General features: G+C 45.2%; 1 protein-coding gene across 5 annotated transcripts in view; it reads left to right on the top strand.

Annotated features, from left to right (window-relative positions):
* Window positions 1-21,933, top strand: part of NAV3 (neuron navigator 3) — a 1,001,553-nt gene that overhangs the window by 767,423 nt on the left and 212,197 nt on the right. For all 5 annotated transcript variants that reach the window (XM_069228788.1, XM_069228787.1, XM_069228786.1 and 2 more), the window contains one exon: window positions 5,157-5,234. In XM_069228788.1, coding sequence (XP_069084889.1) covers window positions 5,157-5,234 — 78 coding nt within the window. The remainder of the gene's footprint in view (window positions 1-5,156; window positions 5,235-21,933) is intronic.

The following is a 21,933-nucleotide window of genomic DNA, read 5'->3' as shown; positions in this document are numbered from 1 at the left end:
AAATATGTTGGACTTACTGTATTTGCCTTAACTTTTCTTAATAAACAAAACAAGCCTATCACCCTGATCTGAGGCTTTCCACCATGGCTTATCCAGTCCCTCAATATGAAGCTCAAGCATTCACATGAGGCAAAAAGCCCAATCCAAGCACTGTTTTTCAACAGAAGCATGCAACTTCTTTCTGATCAAAATCTGTATTCGAGAAAACCAACATGTTGGACATGGCTCTTCCTAGGGAAGTTCCCTGAAACCTTTAGCTTTTTCCTCTGTTTTTTGCTGACTCCCTCAGCATGGCCTTAGGACTCTTGACCCTTTCCCACTCTACTGCAGTGGGATATTGCGCGTGCCCTTCCTACACATGCTAGGAAGGGCCGCTTCGTAATTGGTTCAGGTGCTGTAGACAGGAGTGCCCTGCTAAAAGGTGCACCACACACCCAGGGTGGGTACGCCCTCTCTGCTATTGGGATGTTGCACTGAGTGTGCCACCCACCAGAATAGCCTATCAAGCATGTATCTGTCCTGACAATGCAGGCCTGTGGAGTCTCAGTTGTGCTGATGCTCAGGTTGGTATTTCTAACTCTGTAGCCAATCCTGAGTGGACCCTCCGCTAACCTTAGGGCACCCCCTGGAGGACAGAGCAGGTGGTAGACGGAAGACTGGATGGGTACACATGGGTTTCCCATGCCTGGGAAGTGAAGAACCCCCACATGGTTTTCCCTACCTAGAGGATTGTCTCTTCCCATCGGTTTTGCTGATTCTCCATCCAGTGGCCTTAGGGCTATGGGCACTTCCTCTCTGCAAGTACAGTGTGAAAGTGCACGTGCATTTCCTACATATGTTAGGAAGTGGTGCTGGCCAGTGTGTGTACACATGCCCACTGGTGTTTCAAACATGTGCTGAGCCTGTCATAACATACCTTTGTGTGCGCACGTGCACCTCTGTTTTTTTTAAAAATATGTATCCCACCTGTCATAGCAGACCTGTGTGTGCGCACTTGCATCTATGGTGTTTTTAATCATGTCTTCAGCTTGTCATAGCAGGTGTGCATGTGTGCACTTGCACCAATGGTGTTCTTAAACATGTGTCCAGCCTGTCCCTGGCAGGATTGTGTGTGGGCCAGGGCACATATGCCCAGGGAGTGAAGAATACTCTTGTGTTTTCACTATCAATGAGGATTGCTCTGCCCATAGGTTAACTTGGTGGAAGTTTACAATTACTCCTAACTGCAACAGTGGATTGCAGTGGAGCAGCCTCATAATGTTTCCCATTATTGAAATCGTCCTGACAAGTCCCTTCTGTGCTAAAGGTGATTCTGTCTATAACAACTGAGAAATGCCACTTTTAGAAAGTGGTCATTTCTCTGCTCTAAGATGCTTTGTGTTCCTTTTTTAATTCAACTCAAGTTCAAACTGGAGGCTGGGGGATCCCATCTGTGCATTCCCCAATGACAGCTATAAACCTTGGTCACACAACAGGGATGACAGACCTCTGCCATCTCAAGGCCTGGCTGGATAGATTGGAGGAGGAGATGTTGACACTTGGCCCCTCGGAGCCAGATCCTGGCCCCACTAAAGATTAAGATCTGCCTTTCACAGCCCCGTGGCAGACAGGACTAAAATTAGGAGAGACATCTGTGGTTCAAAGGGAAACCCTCTAAACCAACCCCACCATCAAATGCACACTATAGTATAACTACTGGTGCCACACTGCAACAAACTAGATATATGCTTGTGGGGATGCAGGATCCGAGGTATTGGACTGCTTGGTGTACACTGTCTGAAGAATCTGTTGTGCACAAGGAGTATTTATTTCCCTTAGAAGGGACCGTGCACCCTTCCTGAATCATGGCTGGCTTAGGCTGATTGCCTGCTGCTGTGTCGCACCCCAAAGTGCGATTTCCAAGGGCTTGTTGACTTGCCCCCTGTCCTCTTGTGGAGGTCTCAGGTACATCAAAGACTTCCCGTGAGGAACCTACACCTTCTCCCGGTGACATCTGTATAGTGGTGCCCACATCATCTGCTGGATCCTATCTGGTAGCAGCGGTGTGAGCGTGGAACCAAGTATTGTGCATGGAACAGCCCTTATTCAAGTAGTGTGGCCCTGCATCATGGGACCTCGACACGCTTAAGCATCTTGGTGGTGATGAGCGAATTCACCGGTTGCGGAACCCCGTGTGGCACACTTCGTCGACTGTGCCACATTTTTCTTGTGCACCATGCTGAGTGCATACTCATTGTCTGATTCACAGGCTGTGACCCTTGGAGGTGGAGACATACCCTTAGCAATGCTGCATTCTTCCCCGTGTGGCACCACTGAACTTGCGCTTTCTGTATGTGACCAGAATTGTCTGGTGCGATTCAAGTCATCACATACCGGACGTTGTGCCTCATTCCAGGGAGGTATGGATTTGGTAAATACTGGAATTTTCTGGTGTGACTCAAGTCATCACGCACCAGACGTGCCTCATTCTAGGGAGGTACGGAATTGGTAACTCTTCATGTGCGATGGCGATTGTCTGGTGCACAATGACTTAAGTCACACCACACAATTCTGATCACATACAAAGAGTGTTGCCCCATTCCAGGGGGCCGTGGAGGGGTGGATTGGTATACTGAAGTGCCCGGCTTTGCTGGGCACTATTGTGAATGGCATGTCCTACGGTGCTCCTATCCCTGGGCTTTGCAGAACAGGGCCGGTGCCGGAAAACACAGTGCAGTGACCTGTGAGTGAACTTCCTAACTGGGGCCAAACCTCCATTTCTTGACTGCTGTCTGAACAGCCTGGTATCTACTCTTCCCCTCACCTTCCCACAGGACCCTGAATAAGTGTGACTCTGGTGAAAGGTTTCTCTCATCTCCAGCCCCTGGGGGTGGGATAGAAGGGGTTGTTGGTTGAAGGGTGGAGGAGTGTTTTGGCCAATGGGATCTGCAAGTACCACTGACCTTCTGGATATCAGTGCTCTGCATTAGAGTACTAGGAGTGAGAGTGTGCTAGTGCATGCTACATGAGCCTGCCTGATATCGGTGGCAATGCTTAGTGGTCTGGAGTGAATGTGTGTGTGTGTGTGTGTGTGTGTGAGTGACTGCCTGTGATCAACTGTACCACACAGCAGTGTTCCCTTGCCAAAAGATTATCACAGTTGATATTGGGTTCTGTCTGTACACCTAGATCCACAAGGCTATTTACCTGTGTATACACATTTCTGCTATAGTTGTGGACCAGGGTGCACACTGTAACTGTGTGTTATTGAATTGGAATGATTGCTTGGGTGGGTCTCATTTTGACAACGTTTTGCAACGCACAAGTGTGTTGGGAGGGAAAGTAGTATTTTTATCAAAGTGTACATGTAGCTGATGTTGTTTTAACGTGGTTGGGCCTAGTGCTGCTAGTATTATTTATGCCCAGAAGTACACGATGTACATGTACTTAATGTATGTGTTGAATTCAAATCTTCTCTACTTACACAACATCTGAATTCTCTTTTATGACACGCAGTGTTTTTTTTGTAGAAGTGCTGTGCCAATGCTTTATGCATTGCCTTTGTGATAAGCCTGACTGCTCGGTGCCAAGCTACCTGAGGGTGAGCACAGGTTATACAGTGAGTCTAATCACCCACCCCTGACGGCAGTGGTAGGTTCTGCCTGGGTAGGGCCTCTCCTCAGCCAACCAAAACGTGCCGCCTCCAACACAACACTGGATTGGTGGATTAGCTTGTTATCCCCAAGCACTTTATTTATATAGTTCAGTTGACTGAGCAAACTCTCCAAATCTCTCATTGAGAATATCATCTGGGCTTGGCGCAGAGATATAAAAGTAATCCACAAAAACATTATAATATATTAATCTATACAATATATTTTGAACCATTTTGCAGGAAGCAGTGGTGACTTACCTGTTCATTTTAAGGAATAATGGATTTTAAGTGCCCACGAATTCAGTAAAAAACTGCACCTTATATTTATATTTGGGGTACACAAAAATATTTTCGGACAACAGCCTATATTTTCTGTTCTGCTTGTTTTTTCTTTATCTTGGCTATGGCTTCATGCCAATTATTGGCCCTGCAACATCTTTCCAGCAGCATGCTTTCGTACTTCACTTATTGATTCACTAAGGGCTTGAGGTCAAAGTGTTTTACCCATTCTGTATCTACGGCGAAATACGTTGATGAGCAAGGCCCTTAGTCACTCACTGAATATCAGGGCACTGTCAAAGATTTACCGATTTTAAATAGTGGAAGACCAAACTATGTGCCAGCCTTGACAAAATAATGCATCAAGAAAAGGCAAATTATGTGAAATAATGTGGCACCTCTTAATATCTGTGCTAAGGTGTGCGTCGTTACCTCCTGTTTAACACAGGATTACAGAAGTGAGCGACTGGAAAGTTTTAATTTTTACAAAGGGTCCGCCAATGTGCTGAACCACGTTTTGGCTATTTGTTAGAAACATTTGGCCTTAGAATCTACTTTTTGACAAATGGGCAAATTTTACTGCAAATAGTGGATTATGTCGGATACTTCTAGTGACCCTGAGTAATTTAGGCTTTTTTAATTCAAACTAAATAAGCATTACTAACTCAAGCTGAGCTTCATAATTCATGCTTTGCCCCAGAGCATACCTGTTCTGATCAAGGAACCTTTTGTCTAAACACATTTCTTGTACTTTCTGTAGCTAGCATTAACTTCTCATTAAGAAATAGTCACATAACACACGTATTCACAGATATATAGGTGGTTTGGAAACATTGTTGAATGTATGTTCATAAGCAGCTTTTTCACTGGGTACTAATTAGTAAATCTGAAAAGATAGCTTTGTCCTGACTAAGTAATTCATAAATGAAATGTGATAAACAGATCATATCACTTAACTGACATTTTGAGCACCTTCAAGGAAACTTGTGCTCATGGAATTCTAACAAGCTCTCAAAAAAGTTGCAGACACTATGTTCATGGTTAGATCTCCATTATCCATGGCCTACAAGACATCATCCATAGATGACTATGGTTAACAACACGTTATGCTTCACGTTTAGCTGGGATAGTCTCTGATTTATTAAAAGGTCTTATAGAAATTGAGTATAATGGATCAGCAGTTGGAAAATAAGATAGTGAAGCTTTCACCAAGCTTTTTTTGTTTTCTTACCCTCCATTCTAGCAAATTCTAAAGCTACGAAGAGAGCTGGTTGCCTCACAAGAAAAAGTTGCCACCCTCACATCCCAGCTTTCTGCAAATGTGAGTAATTGACACAGTGTTCAATATGAAATTGTACAATTCTTTGGTAACACATTCTACCATATACTATATGTTTTTATTTGTAACCCAGACAAATATTGACTGTACAAACATTTTAAATACTGAATGTTTTTATTAAAGGTTGGCACTTTTGATGAAAAGATGCCATCTATTTGTCTAGATATGACCAAAAGCCCTAATACTGATTTTCCCTGTTTCTTTTAAGCCTGCAATGCTAATTGCCTTTTAAGTGGGCATAAAAGCAATTTTTTATAAATTACTGCATGCAAGACTGATGTGGTACAATTATTTTAAGAAAGATACACACACTTAAGTCATGATATCATTATTTTCTGTGTGGTTCTACAGAATTGCATTTTCCCTATAAAGGCTGGTGATGTCAAATTGTAATCTATTGTATGGCCATTGTACTAAATATTAAAATCAATTACATACACTAAATGTATATTAAATATTCATGGTGGCAATATTATAATATCCAATCCTGTTTACATGAATGGAAACGTCTCTGTTGCATGCTAAAGAAGAAATCACCTGAGGGAAAACAGAAAGTAATTCTTTTGTTAATGGTCTCTGATAAATCAAGCTGTGTCCATTCATCCCCAATCCTCTTTAAAAAGTAAACACAAACAACAAAGGGCAGCGTAGGCTCCAGAACAGCCACACGGAAGTTAGTAACCACTAAGTCTTAACAATATTGCTCAACCCTTTATGATTCCACCACTGCCCTGAAATCATTGTATACATTCACACAATTGTAATACAGAGGGAACACCTAAAATAAATGTTACATAATATTAATAATCTCCAAAAGAGAATTGTATCACATAATCATTGCACAAATCTTTCTTCTTTTGATCCACAAGAATCCACATTAGGGGAGGGAACCAATCAGTTTCCAATGACAATGTCTTTATTAATTATCCTTGAAGAACTTCAGCCCAGCCAACATGTTTCATCCTGTGCAGGACTTCATCATGGTGGGCCAAGTATTTCCTGTATTAATCCCCTGAGACACTTTCGGGTAGAGTGCCCAAACTTGTATTTTCTATTGTTGCCAAATAAACAAGAGTTCCCTGCAAAATCTGCTGATACTGAGCACATCAAAAAGCTTTTCCCTTCTTCTGATATTCAGCAATGCACCTTATCAGCTAATCATTTTCTTCGAGTAACTGTTGGATTGAATCCTGGTTGATATCTGCTTTTGTCCTCTCTGGGACAAAAGTAACCGACATTCCAGTCTGCAATGTTCTTATTACAGCAAACTGCCAGTAATTCCTCAGTCAGGCTCTCAGTCACTCGCTTTGCGCTAATGTTACAGGACCCCTCCTAATCTTGCAGCCACCGCCACACCTTCGGACCGGATGATCACTTTCTTTCCTGCCCCATGGAAGACCCGTCTGTGTACATCAGAAGTGCCGTAGAGTTGGGCAGGAGTAGGGGCGGGGAGAGGACCAAAGGAAGTTTGACTAACAGCACATCCATGTCTCTTTCATGTCTGAGACTCCACATTAAAAAGTATGTGAGCTAAAATAATTAAAATATTCAGAAGAGAAGGTGGAATGCCTACACTAACTAGTACACCAGGGAGCATTTTGGTCATTACAAATAGATGGCTTACAAGCAGAAAAGAGCAGAATTTGACCAGTTTACTCTCATGTATACTACTCTTGAAACATAGTTCCATTAAATAACCATATAATTTTTTGTATTTCCTATTCAACCAAAAGTATTTCCAGAAGTGTCCTGCAGTTGTTGTTGCAAAACACAACCTTCCAGCAATTTTTGTAGAATAGTGTTCATTTGATTGATTTATCATGACTGGAACAACTGAATAGGCTTTCTAGACTAAAGATATTATTAATTGTCATCTTTTCTGACTTAAAGCAATGGAAAATTAGAAGTGAATCATGTACTGTATTTTTGTTGAGCCTCTTATAAAATTAGAGAATGTGAGGCTGGATAGTACTGGTTCCTAATTGTAATATACATGTAGAGTATAATCACATGATAATCACAAATGAATGTTTATTATCTTGAACCTTGCCCAGAATGTTTGGCTGGCAACCATAAACAGAATTCCTCCCTTTCTAAAATAAATTCAAATGTCAATAGTAGGTGGACTAGCTGGATATCCAACATTCATAATCTAGACCTGGCCAGGTACATGATTCTTCAGATTTATTGTAAGCCAATTTTGTTTTAAATACTTAATGGCAGGTTGTTATCCCTTGTTCTGAAATGTAAGGAAGCACCTAAAGACCTAGTGCTCCACAATCCAAGCCTTTTTGTATGCAATTTGGAGGTTACACAAACAGCATAAAATACCGCAAAGCACAATGAGTGACAGAGCACATTTGCTATGCTCCACAATCATTAAAAAGGACATAAGAGAATCAATTGCACATTGTCACTAACTTACAATCAGATGTTACTTTCTCTTGACTGAGTTAGATGTAAGGTTTCACACCTACAAATGCAAGAAAGATGCCTATTGTTCGGAGATAATGAGGATACTGTATTTCCATGGACAACTTCAAATGTTCCTTCTATTGAAGTATCATGTGATTTGGTTTTCTTGTGCCCATTTTTTTTTTTTAAAGTATCCCTTTCATTTCTTTTGAATTGAAACATGTGCTTTGGAAGACTACTTTCTTAGTTTGTTTATCCATTCATACAATCCTAGGAAGGTAAGACTTTTTCTTACTGTGATGTAATATTCTTCAGCTTAAACATTCATTATTTATTCCAGAGCATCTCTCCAAATGTTGCAACATCTTTGACATTGTCCTATTATTCTGAAGCCTGAGTCTCTTTTCAAGTCAGTGTGGGCACAAATTCTGCAAGTAAGGAGTAGGATCTCAAGTTCAACCTTGGAAGAATGCAGGGGATTGCCCTCAAATAGTTTTCAACAAGAAGATGGTCTGTTAATACTTTATATGCTTGATTTTTAACGATCACTATATAGCTTCTGGCATCTCTAATAACTATAATGTCAAATAAGTGAGGTTGACAGAATTCCCTGGCAGAATAAGGTTTGAAAAGAAACAAGAGGCTTTAGGCACTTCAACATAGCTCCCTCAACAGTTTTTTTTCATCTATACATAAACAGAGTTCAGTCAAAAGCCTCTTGAGGAAATATATGAAGGTAAAAGTATGGTAGACATCGGATCCTTTAGAGACCTTTTTGATAACTCAAGCACATGCCTGCTCAGCATAAGCAATCATCTCAAGTGGCTCTCTGCACGCCCTTAGCCAGAACACCATCAGAAAAGACGTAAAGAAGTGTAAAAATGAAGAAATAAGGTAATATGCTCAATATCACTGTATCTGTGAGGCTCCTCTCAACCCTATTGCAATTTAGAAAAGAGTTGAAGAATCACCTCTTTAAAGTACTCTCCATTACATTGCAGTAACAGTTCACTTCTACCTTCACAAACCAGCTCCCATTTAATTATTAACCCCTTCGCTGCCAGGCCTTTTCCCCCTCCTGTGCCGAGCCTTTTTTTGGCTATTTGGAGCAGTTCGCGCTTAGGCCCTCATAACTTTTTGTTCACATAAGCTACCCAAAAAAAAAATTTGCGTCCTTTTTTTCCAACATCCTAGGGATTCTAGAGGTACCCAGACTTTGTGGGTTCCCCAGAAGGAGGCCAAGAAATTAGCCAAAAAACAGTGAAAATTTCATTTTTTTAAAAAAATTTGGAAAAATGGGCTGCAGAAGAAGGCTTGTGGTTTTTTCCCTGAAAAGGGCATCAACAAAGGGTTTGCGGTGATAAAATCACCAGCTTCCCAGCTTTCAGGAACAGGCAGACTTGAATCAGAAAACCCAATTTTTCAACCCAATTTTGGCATTTTACTGGGACATACCCCATTTTTACGATTTTTTGTGCTTTCAGCCTCCTTCCAGTCAGTGACAGAAATGGGCATGAAACCAACGCTGGATCCCATAAACCGCAACATTTCTGAAAAGTAGACAAAATTCTGAATTCAGCAAGGGGTAATTTGTGTAGATCCTACAAGGGTTTCCTACAGAAAATAGCAACTGAAAAAGAAAAATATTGAAATTGAGGTGAAAAAAACATCAATTTTTCTCTAAGTTTTACTCTGTAACTTTTTCCTGCAATGTCAGATTTTCGAAAGCAATATACCGTTACGTCTGCTGGACTCTTCTGGTTGCGGGGATATATAGGGCTTGTAGGTTCATCAAGAACTCTAGGTACCCAGAGCCAATAAATGACCTGCACCCTGCAGTGGGTTTTCATTCTATACCGGGTATACAGCAATTCATTTGCTGAAATATAAAGAGTAAAAAATAGCTATCAAGAAAACCTTTGTATTTCCAAAATGGGCACAAGATAAGGTGTTGAGAAGCAGTGGTTATTTGCACATCTCTGAATTCCGGGCTGCCCATACTAGCATGTGAATTACCGGGCATTTCTCAAATAGACGTCTTTTTTACACACTGTCTTACATTTGGAAGGGAAAAATGTAGAGAAAGACAAGGGGCAATAACACTTGTTTTGCTATTCTATGTTCCCCCAAGTCTCCAGATAAAAATGATACCTCACTTGTGTGGGTAGGCCTAGCGCCCGCGACAGGAAACGCACCAAAGCGCAACGTGGACACATCACAGAAAACAGACCTGTTTTTAGCAAAGTGCCTACCTGTAGATTTTGGCCTCTAGCTCAGCCGCCAACTAGGGAAACCTACCAAACCTGTGCATTTCTGAAAACTAGAGACCTAGGGGAATCCAAGATGGGGTGATTTGTGTGGCTCGGACCAGGTTCTGTTACCCAGAATCCTTTGCAAACCTCAAAATTTGGCTAAAAAAACACATGTTCCTCACATTTCTGTGGCAGAAAGTTCTGGAATCTGAGAGGAGCCACAAATTTCCTTCCACCCAGCGTTCCCCCACGTCTCCCGATAAAAATGATACCTCACTTGTGTGGGTAGGCCTAGCGCCCGCGACAGGAAACACCCCAAAGCGCAATGTGGACACATCACAGAAAACAGACCTGTTTTTAGCAAAGTGCCTACCTGTAGATTTTGGCCTCTAGCTCAGCCGCCACCTAGGGAAACCTACCAAACCTGTGCATTTCTGAAAACTAGAGACCTAGGGGAATCCAAGATGGGGTGATTTGTGTGGCTCGGACCAGGTTCTGTTACCCAGAATCCTTTGCAAAGCTCAAAAATTGGCTAAAAAAACACATGTTCCTCACATTTCTGTGGCAGAAAGTGCTGGAATCTGAGAGGAGCCACAAATGTCCTTCCACCCAGCGTTCCCCCACGTCTCCCGATAAAAATGATACCTCACATGTGTGGGTAGGCCTAGCGCCCGCGACAGGAAACGCCCCAAAGCGCAACGTGGACACATCACAGAAAACAGACCTGTTTTTAGCAAAGTGCCTACCTGTAGATTTTGGCCTCTAGCTCAGCCGCCACCTAGGGAAACCTACCAAACCTGTGCATTTCTGAAAACTAGAGACCTAGGGGAATCCAAGATGGGGTGATTTGTGTGGCTCGGACCAGGTTCTGTTACCCAGAATCCTTTGCAAAGCTCAAAAATTGGCTAAAAAAACACATGTTCCTCACATTTCTGTGGCAGAAAGTTCTGGAATCTGAGAGGAGCCACAAATTTCCTTCCACCCAGCGTTCCCCCACGTCTCCCGATAAAAATGATACCTCACTTGTGTGGGTAGGCCTAGTGCCCGCGACAGGAAACGCCCCAAAGCGCAACGTGGACACATCACAGAAAACAGACCTGTTTTTAGCAAAGTGCCTACCTGTAGATTTTGGCCTCTAGCTCAGCCGCCACCTAGGGAAACCTACCAAACCTGTGCATTTCTGAAAACTAGAGACCTAGGGGAATCCAAGGAGGGGTGACTGGCGGGGCTCGGACCAGGTTCTGTTACCCAGAATCCTTTGCAAACCTCATATTTTGGCTAAAAAAACGCATTTTCCTCACATTTGAGTGACAGAAAGTTCTGGAATCTGAGAGGAGCCACAAATTTCCTTCCACCCAGCGTTCCCCCAAGTCTCCCGATAAAAATGATACCTCACTTGCGTGGGTAGGCCTAGCGCCCGCGACAGGAAACGCCCCAAAGCGCAACGTGGACACCACCAAAATTTTGGAAGAAAACAGAGGTGTTTTTTGCGAAGTGACTACCTGCAGATTTTGGCCTCTAGCTCAGCCGGCACCTAGGGAAACCTACCAAACCTGTACATTTCTGAAAACTAGAGACCTAGGGGAATCCAAGGAGGGGTGACTGGCGGGGCTCGGACCAGGTTCTGTTACCCAGAATCCTTAGCAAAGCTCAAAAATTGGCTAAAAAAACACATGTTCCTCACATTTCTGTGGCAGAAAGTTCTGGAATCTGAGAGGAGCCACAAATTTCCTTCCACCCAGCGTTCCCCCACGTCTCCCGATAAAAATGATACCTCACTTGCGTGGGTAGGCCTAGCGCCCGCGACAGGAAACGCCCCAAAGCGCAACGTGGACACCACCAAAATTTTGGAAGAAAACAGACCTGTTTTTAGCGAAGTGCCTACCTGTAGATTTTGGCCTGTAGCTCAGCCGCCACCTAGGGAAACCTACCAAACCTGTGCATTTCTGAAAACTAGAGACCTAGGGGAATCCAAGGAGGGGTGACTGGCGGGGCTCGGACCAGGTTCTGTTACCCAGAATCCTTTGCAAAGCTCAAAAATTGGCTAAAAAAAACACATGTTCCTCACATTTCTGTGGCAGAAAGTTCTGGAATCTGAGAGGAGCCACAAATTTCCTTCCACCCAGCGTTCCCCCACGTCTCCCGATAAAAATGATACCTCACTTGTGTGGGTAGGCCTAGCGCCCGCGACAGGAAACGCCCCAAAGCGCAACGTGGACACATCACAGAAAACAGACCTGTTTTTAGCAAAGTGCCTACCTGTAGATTTTGGCCTGTAGCTCAGCCGCCACCTAGGGAAACCTACCAAACCTGTGCATTTCTGAAAACTAGAGACCTAGGGGAATCCAAGGAGGGGTGACTGGCGGGGCTCGGACCAGGTTCTGTTACCCAGAATCCTTTGCAAAGCTCAAAAATTGGCTAAAAAAACACATGTTCCTCACATTTCTGTGGCAGAAAGTTCTGGAATCTGGGAGGAGCCACAAATTTCCTTCCACCCAGCGTTCCTCCAAGTCTCCCGATAAAAATGATACCTCACTTGCGTGGGTAGGCCTAGCGCCCGCGACAGGAAACGCCCCAAAGCGCAACGTGGACACCACCAAAATTTTGGAAGAAAACAGACCTGTTTTTAGCGAAGTGCCTACCTGTAGATTTTGGCCTGTAGCTCAGCCGCCACCTAGGGAAACCTACCAAACCTGTGCATTTCTGAAAACTAGAGACCTAGGGGAATCCAAGGAGGGGTGACTGGCGGGGCTCGGACCAGGTTCTGTTACCCAGAATCCTTTGCAAAGCTCAAAAATTGGCTAAAAAAACACATGTTCCTCACATTTCTGTGGCAGAAAGTTCTGGAATCTGAGAGGAGCCACAAATTTCCTTCCACCCAGCGTTCCCCCACGTCTCCCGATAAAAATGATACCTCACTTGTGTGGGTAGGCCTAGCGCCCGCGACAGGAAACGCCCCAAAGCGCAACGTGGACACATCACATTTTTTCATTGAAAACAGTGCCTACCTGTAGTTTTTGGCCTGTAGCTCAGCCAGCACCTAGGGAAACCTACCAAACCTGTGCATTTCTGAAAACTAGAGACCTAGGGGAATCCAAGATGGGGTGACTTGGGGTGCTCTGACCAGGTTCTGTTACCCAGAATCCTTTCCAAACCTCAAATATTGGCTAAAAAAACGCATTTTTCACACATTTCGGTGACAGAAAGTTCTGGAATCTGAGTGGAGCCACAAATTTCCTTCCACCCAGCGTTCCCCCAAGTCTCCCGATAAAAATGATACCTCAGTTGTGTGGGTGGGCCAGGTGCCTCCAACAGAATAAGGCACAAAACTTGTAGAGATACAGGGGATAGTACTGCGAGTTTATAAGGACATATTCTTTTATACATCTTTAGACTGACTCTGCTTTGGGGACCCACATACGTGAGGTGTCATTTTATTTGGGAGACTGAGGGGAACACTGGGGAGTAGGAATTTTGTGCTGGAGTGGTGATCGTACGAAGAAAAGTCAGGAAAATATGCTTTTTTTAAGCACATTTTGAGGTTTACAGAGGAGTCTGGGTAAGAAAATGTTGGGGGATCCACGCAAGCCACTCCTCCCTAGACTCCTTGGGGTGTCTAGTTTTAAAAAATGTCTGGGTTTGGTAGGTTTCCCTAGATGAAGGCCGCACACAGGACCAAAAACATAGGTGCCCTCTCCCCCCCCAAACACAGGTAGTTTTGTAATATATCGTTTTGATGTGCCCACATACGTCCGTGATGTGCCAAACACTAAAATTTTGAAAAGAAACACACTTAGGTTATGTGAAAAAGACCCCTCACCCACCAACCAAGTTGGTGGCATGCTTCATCATCGGGGTCCCACCTGAGGCACCTAGCGTGTCATAGGTGTGCTGCGACGCCTGATTACAGCGGAGCAGGTTTGGTCATTTTTACCACACATACTGGTTGGATTTGGCACGAGGGTGAGTGATGGTTCAGTGGATCAAATTTTACTAACAAGAGCTTTCACAAAAATGAAAAGCACTGTTAGTAACTGAAAGGCAAAAAACTGAACCAATGACTCACAGCTCGTGAGCTGTAAAGCCGCGACAAGGCACCAACCGCTTTACAGTCCATTCACACAACTTTCATACATGACACACACAAGGCCATTCACACCGCCAGCCACGGGCCCAGCACATTACAACACTCACATCGACAGACAGCGCCATTCAAGGGCCCATCACTTACATACGCCCACATGCCTGATACAACAATCACACCAGCTGATGGGAGTGTGTGGACTGGTGTTTGGCTTGCAGTGTGTTGCAGTAGCCAACATCAAGTCAATATGTACAGTCTCAGCCAAGCCCCACTCCACACACAATGGCATCATATTTTTTTTTTTTTTAACAGAGGAACCCCTAACTAAGTAGAAAGAATTACAAAACAACAAACACAAAAGCTCTAACTAACAACATGACAGAAATGCTAACCATGAAACTAAACACATGAAAATACAAAACAGACATGAGTTTACACTCATGGTTGTTCCCAGAAATTCTTCTGGGTGTGGTAATTCTTAAAACAAGCACCGACACACAGCCCAGGCTTTGAAGGACAATCTGGGCAGTACATTCGAGACTCCCTCCGGATACCTCTTCGAAAACACACTCTACATTTCTTAGCTGGAAAGTCTTTTTTGGGTGTGGGAGGAATGTGCTCAGCAAAGTGGCGATCTTTCAATCTAGCCACATCCTCCACCACTGCTTCTCTAGGAACTCTGGCCTGTTCCACCACAATAAGGCTCTCTATCACTGACTCCTGAAATTTCACAAATGTCATCTTTGAGTCTGGAGACCTATCCCTAAACACAATAAAAGCATTGAAGGTTGCTAAGTGGAAGAGGTGAAGTGCTAACTTCTTATACCAAACATAAGACTTACGAATAGCAGTATAAGGTTCCAACCTCTGGTCAACTCTATCTACACCTCCCATGTGCTTATTATAATCTAAAATGCACACAGGTTTGCGCACTTCAGCAACCTGGCCCCAAACAGTCACAGGGGAAGTACTCTCATCATGGATGGTACTTAGCATGTAGACATCCCTCTTGTCTGAAAATTTCAAAGCTAGCAGCTCCTCGTTCAGCATGGCACAGCACTGTCCCCTCTCAAGTTTTTTACAGACAAGCTCCCTTGGATAGCCTTTCCGGTTAGAACGGATTGTGCCACAAGCAACTGTGTCCACTCTAAACAATTCCTTGAACAACTGCACACCAGTGTAGAAGTTATCTACATACAAATGGTGACCTTTGTTGAACAGTCGTCTACCAAGATCCCACACTATTTTCTCAGTAACTCCAAAAGTGGGAGGACAACCAGGGGGGTCAATATTGGAATCCCTACCAGTGTACACACGGAAACTATACACATATCCTGTCCTACTTTCAGACAGCATATACAATTTAATTCCATATCGTGCCCTTTTGCTAGGAATGTACTGCCTAAAAACCAAACGACCCTTGAAGAGGACCAAAGACTCGTCCACACTTATCTCTTTGCCTGGAACATAGACCTCCGAAAACCGATCTACAAAATGATCAAGGACAGGCCTAATCTTAAAAAGACGGTCAGAATCTGGGTGATCTCGTGGCAAGGCTAATGCATTGTCAACAAAATGCAGCATCCTAAGAAGAAGCAATTACCGATTACGACTCATGGTAGCTGGAAATATAGCTGTTGCCATCAAGGGACTAGTAGACCAATAAGAAGCCAGTGACGGCTTCCTTATCAACCCCATCAAAAAAGTCAAACCCAAAAACTTTTTTAGCTCCTCCAAATTTGTGGGAATCCACTGGGCAGCTCTAGAGTGTGGCCTAAGTCTAGCAGCGTTGTCCCTCAAATGCTGCTCCGCATACAAATTAGTCTGCTCAACTATCTCTTCCAAAAACACATCATCCATGAATAACTCAAAGAAATTGATAGGCATAAAGTTCTCTGTATTGGCGTTACACCCCGGGAGACCAGTAAAGGCAGGCAACTCTGGCTGCTCCATGTTTGGGGCAACCCAGACATCAGGTCTTCTAACGGGAAACCTTTCAGCCCCAGGTTGCTGCACTATTGGCACATCAATGTCCTCCTCTAAAACAGAACCTTCATCTGCACTGAGTGTGGCTTCATCATCAGAAGATTCCCCTCCAACAGAAACATCACTGCCAGAATCTCTGACTTCCTCCTCTGCCTCAGATGCAGAGTCCGTCTCATAGTCATGATCAGACTGTGACTCAAAAAGCATACCAACCACCTGCTGAGCGGTCATCCTGCGGCTAGCCATGATCTCTCCTGCTAAAATTAACTGGACAAATTCACCACCAACAACCAGCACTGTGTAAGACAAGTAACAAAGTGTAGCTTTGTTAGTAAGAGTTACAAACTCAAAAACTATACCGCTCACTTGCCTGAAAAAGCTTGATTCACCAGCAACTACACAGCAATCACCAATGATATCCCACTAAAAAGAAAGAAAGAAAGGCAAATTAGAAATAAGACACAACAAATATCATTGTGCACAAACCTAAGGACAATTTCACACACAATCCTGCATTTAGTACACCCCCTACAAACATGTCATTCATGCATGGCAACAATACTCCTTTGGAGTAAATTGTTTTTACTTACCTAAAACATGCAACTGTGCAAACTGCAGGTCAACCACCGCCAAAACCGCAAGGAGCCACAGCAAATAAAGCAAAAGCTTTGAACTAGAACAAAAAGGAGGAACATTTTTTTTATCACAAATGCAAAGACTTCTTCAGTTGACAAACACCCCACCATCAAACATTTTAGAAATTGGTGCCTAAGTGGATTCTGTCATAGGGGCAGATGGGCCTACTAAAAAAATAGGCCTGTCTGCCCCAAGGAAGCCAGAAAATACCTTTAGTACTGTGTCCCCATGGAGAGCGACCCTTGCCAAAGGGGACAGCCCTCAAACAAAAAAAAACAAAAAAAACACACACAACACTATCCCTGGTGCCTAAGTGGCTTCTGCCCCCTTGGGGGCAGGTGGGCCTAAGAAAATAGGCCCATCTGCCCCCAGGGGGTGTAGAAATGGCCAACAGGTCAATGCCCCCCTTGGGGGGGCGCCCCGTGACCAAGGGGACGCCCCCCCACAAAAATAAACACATAAAAAAAAATCCCTGGCGTTCTAGTGGTTTCTGCCCCCCTTGGGGGCAGATCAGCCTAAAAATAATAGGCTGATCTGTCTCCAAGGGGTGCAGAAATGGCCTGGGTACATGTGCCCCCAAAGTGGGGGGCGACCCTTGCCCAAGCCCCCCCCCATCCACTAACACACACACACACACACACTATCCCTGGTGTCTACGTGGCTTCTGCCCCCCTTGGGGGCAGGTGGGTCTAGAAAAATAGGCCCATCTGCCCCCAGGGGGTGCAGAAATGGCCAACAGGTCAATGCCCCCCTTGGGGGGGTGCCCCGTGCCCGAGCGGACGCCCCCCCACAAAAATAAACACATAAAAAAAAATCCCTGGCGTTCTAGTGGTTTCTGCCCCCCTTGGGGGCAGATCAGCCTAAAAATAATAGTCTGATCTGTCTCCAAGGGGTGCAGAAATGGCCTGGGTACATGTGCCCCCAAAGTGGGGGGCGACCCTTGCCCAAGCCCCCCCCCCATCCACTAACACACACACACACACACACTATCCCTGGTGTCTACGTGGCTTCTGCCCCCCTTGGGGGCAGGTGGGTCTAGAAAAATAGGCCCATCTGCCCCCAGGGGGGGCAGAAATGGCCAACAGGTCAATGCCCCCCTTGGGGGGGCGCCCCGTGCCCAAGGGGACACCCCCCCACAAAAATAAACACATAAAAAAAAATCCCTGGCGTTCTAGTGGTTTCTGCCCCCCTTGGGGGCAGATCAGCCTAAAAATAATAGGCTGATCTGTCTCCAAGGGGTGCAGAAATGGCCTGGGTACATGTGCCCCCAAAGTGGGGGGCGACCCTTGCCCAAGCCCCCCCCCATCCACTAACACACACACACACACACACTATCCCTGGTGTCTACGTGGCTTCTGCCCCCCTTGGGGGCAGGTGGGTCTAGAAAAATAGGCCCATCTGCCCCCAGGGGGGGCAGAAATGGCCAACAGGTCAATGCCCCCCTTGGGGGGGCGCCCCGTGCCCGAGCGGACGCCCCCCCACAAAAATAAACACATAAAAAAAAATCCCTGGCGTTCTAGTGGTTTCTGCCCCCCTTGGGGGCAGATCAGCCTAAAAATAATAGGCTGATCTGTCTCCAAGGGGTGCAGAAATGGCCTGGGTACATGTGCCCCCAAAGTGGGGGGCGACCCTTGCCCAAGCCCCCCCCCATCCACTAACACACACACACACACACACTATCCCTGGTGTCTACGTGGCTTCTGCCCCCCTTGGGGGCAGGTGGGTCTAGAAAAATAGGCCCATCTGCCCCCAGGGGGGGCAGAAATGGCCAACAGGTCAATGCCCCCCTTGGGGGGGCGCCCCGTGCCCAAGGGGACGCCCCCCCACAAAAATAAACACATAAAAAAAAACCCTGGCGTTCTAGTGGTTTCTGCCCCCCTTGGGGGCAGATCAGCCTAAAAATAATAGGCTGATCTGTCTCCAAGGGGTGCAGAAATGGCCTGGGTACATGTGCCCCCAAAGTGGGGGGCGACCCTTGCCCAAGCCCCCCCCCCATCCACTAACACACACACACACACACACTATCCCTGGTGTCTACGTGGCTTCTGACCCCCTTGGGGGCAGGTGGGTCTAGAAAAATAGGCCCATCTGCCCCCAGGGGGGGCAGAAATGGCCAACAGGTCAATGCCCCCCTTGGGGGGGCGCCCCGTGCCCAAGGGGACACCCCCCCACAAAAATAAACACATAAAAAAAAATCCCTGGCGTTCTAGTGGTTTCTGCCCCCCTTGGGGGCAGATCAGCCTAAAAATAATAGGCTGATCTGTCTCCAAGGGGTGCAGAAATGGCCTGGGTACATGTGCCCCCAAAGTGGGGGGCGACCCTTGCCCAAGCCCCCCCCCATCCACTAACACACACACACACACACACACTATCCCTGGTGTCTACGTGGCTTCTGCCCCCCTTGGGGGCAGGTGGGTCTAGAAAAATAGGCCCATCTGCCCCCAGGGGGGGCAGAAATGGCCAACAGGTCAATGCCCCCCTTGGGGGGGGCGCCCCGTGCCCATGGGGACGCCCCCCCACAAAAATAAACACATAAAAAAACATCCCTGGCGTTCTAGTGGTTTCTGCCCCCCTTGGGGCAGATCAACCTAAAAATAATAGGCTGATCTGCCCTCAAGGGGGGCAGAAATGGCCCTAAAAGACATGCCCCCCAAAGGGGAGCGACCCTTGCCCAAGGGGGCGCCCCCCCATCCACTACACACACAATCCCTGGTGCCTAAGTGGCTTCTGCCCCCCTTGGGGGCAGATGGACCTAAAAAAAATAGGCCGATCTGCCCCCAAGGGGGGCAGAAATGGCCAACAGTTCTCTGCCCCCTTGGGGGGGGCGCCCCTTGCCCAAGGGGGCACCCCCTCCCAACATACCTGCACAGAAAATATAATTCCCTGGTGATCCAGTGGTTTCTGCCCCCCTTGGGGGCAGATCCGCCTAAAAAGTAGGCCAATCTGCCCCCAAGGGGGGCAGAAATGGCCGTAACTAATTGCCCCCACAAGGGGAGCGACCCTTGCCCAAGGGGCCGCTCCCCGCCAGCAAGAAACACGAGCAAACAACAACAAAAAAAAATCCCTGGTGTCTAGTGGGCATTCCTGCTGCCCGATCGCAATGCGATCGGGCAGCAGGAATGCTCAAAGAGACACCGGGGGAAAGGAAAAGCCTTTCCTTTCCCCCGGTGCCTCTTTAGCCCAAACCCCCCACCCACCGGGAAGAGGAACTCACCTCTTTCCTCGTCGCCGCACAGGAAGCAAATGGCTTCCTGTGCGGCGAAATCCCCATAATGAAGTCAGCGCGCGATCGCGCGCTGACGTCATTATGGGGGGGTGGGGGGGTCGGGGGTGGAAGGGGAAGGGCTTCCCCTTCCATCCCTGACTTTGGGGGGGTGGGGGGAAGCACACAGAGGGAGCGAGAGCGCTCCCTCTGGGCTGTGTGCCGAGGACGTAGTGGTTACGTCCTCGGCACAGCAGCACTGTGCCGCGGGACGTAACCACTACGTCCGCGGCACAGAAGGGGTTAAGTAAATAATCTTTGACTTTGACCCTGTGCAGGCCTCAGTGCCTTTTGCCTAGGTTCACATTATACAAATGCCACATACATACTTACATACATACATTATTTCTGTGATAGAACTGACCAAATCTGAAAAATAGATACTGTTTCTGCCACAAATCAGTGACCTTAAGGATTGTGTTTCCTTCTGAGATATTTAGACATAACTTTACAGAGCACAACATTTAACTTGAGAGAAAAATAAACCAGTGTTTTTCTCTCTGATCTAATAGGTTATATATAGTTCATGAGTTGCGGAGTTCTGTTTGAAAGTCTTATAGATAGATAATTACGATGTGACACTAAAAATAGCCAACAATCTAACACAACACATTTCCTTTCTGTAATAAATATGTAATTGCTAAAGATTATCTTTCTTTCTCACCCTTATTAGTTAAAGGCACCAGACAGAATTCTACTTATTGGCAACCAAAAGAAACATATTACCTGTTTCTTTCAATTTTGTCATCAGTGGTTCAAAGAAATGGTTTTCAGGAATTCCTTACCATTCATGTTGCTATATTTTCATTTTTGGACTGTTATTTCTCTCTTATGTGACCATTCTGTGTTACAGGCCTGCCCAACACTTTTTGTGGGACCCAAGCCAACTTGCCCCTAAAAATAGATGTAAAAAGTATTGCCTGGGGAAAGAAAAAACACAATGGCTCCAGCATCTGAGCCATCTAATGATATCATCTGTTTCTTCTTGGACAAACAAGCAGGCTTGCTTTAAATCTATAAATTATTTTTTTCTGCCCTAAAAAGCAGGGGCCAAGTGCATAAGGCCTCCTTTTCCTCTCCTTGTAAAAGTTATTATTTGTTCTATATTTAAATATGTATTTATTTAGGACTTGTCAAAAACTATATAAAACTATGAGCTCTATAAAACAGATATTTGTAATCCCACTACATAAACTTCATTACATTATTGAATATGCAAACATATTAATTACAGACATACAATGTTTGCATTTGTCCATTCACCTGCTTTATTAAATTCATTTTTGTTGGAAAAAGGACTCTGCATTTTACCACTGAAAAGTAGTGCTAAAATGATAGTCCTCTCTCCTTCAAACATGATAAAACTGGCATGCACCTAATTGGCACATTAAGTTACTTGTAGGTCCCTAATAAATGCTACCACATGTACCAAGGGCCTGTAAATTAAATGCTAATAGTGGGCCTCCAGCACTCATTATGCCACCCACTTAAGTAGCCTTTTAAACATGATGCGGCCTGCTACTGTAGCCTGTGGTGCAGTTTGAAACTATCATTTTGACCTGGCAAAATAAATCTTTTTAATACATATGTCCCTCTAAGGTAAGCCCCAAAGGCTCAGTGGGCAGAATGCATTTTTAAAATGCAGGACATGTGTACTGACATTTTGTATGCCCTTGGAGTGAAAAACTCGTAAAGGCTTTTTCACACGTGTCCGGCCTAGCTTTCCCATTTACTAACACTGGATTACTTTATTACATTTAATAAGTGATAACTTTAGAGTGGGAGCAAATAGAAATAAGTTGCTTCCAAACAAATTAATTGTAATTTTAAATCCTCTTTAATGGTGAAATTGGATTCCAATTTAGAGTTCTGAAAATGCCACTTTTAGAAATTTGGCATTTTCTTGTACTAACCATCTGTGCCTTCTGACAGTATCCTGTGTTACATGACTGTGAATGACTCTGCTTTGGAGCTTTGGTATTCCTACTAGACTGTGAAACAAAGGAGTCTTAGGTGTAACTGACTATGCCATCCTGGAAAGATGAC

Source organism: Pleurodeles waltl, chromosome 4_1, assembly GCF_031143425.1.
Source record: "Pleurodeles waltl isolate 20211129_DDA chromosome 4_1, aPleWal1.hap1.20221129, whole genome shotgun sequence".
Classification (NCBI taxonomy): Eukaryota; Metazoa; Chordata; class Amphibia; order Caudata; family Salamandridae; genus Pleurodeles; species Pleurodeles waltl.
The sequence above is the reverse complement of the archived record's forward strand: the minus strand, read 5'-3'. Positions and strand labels throughout refer to the sequence as shown.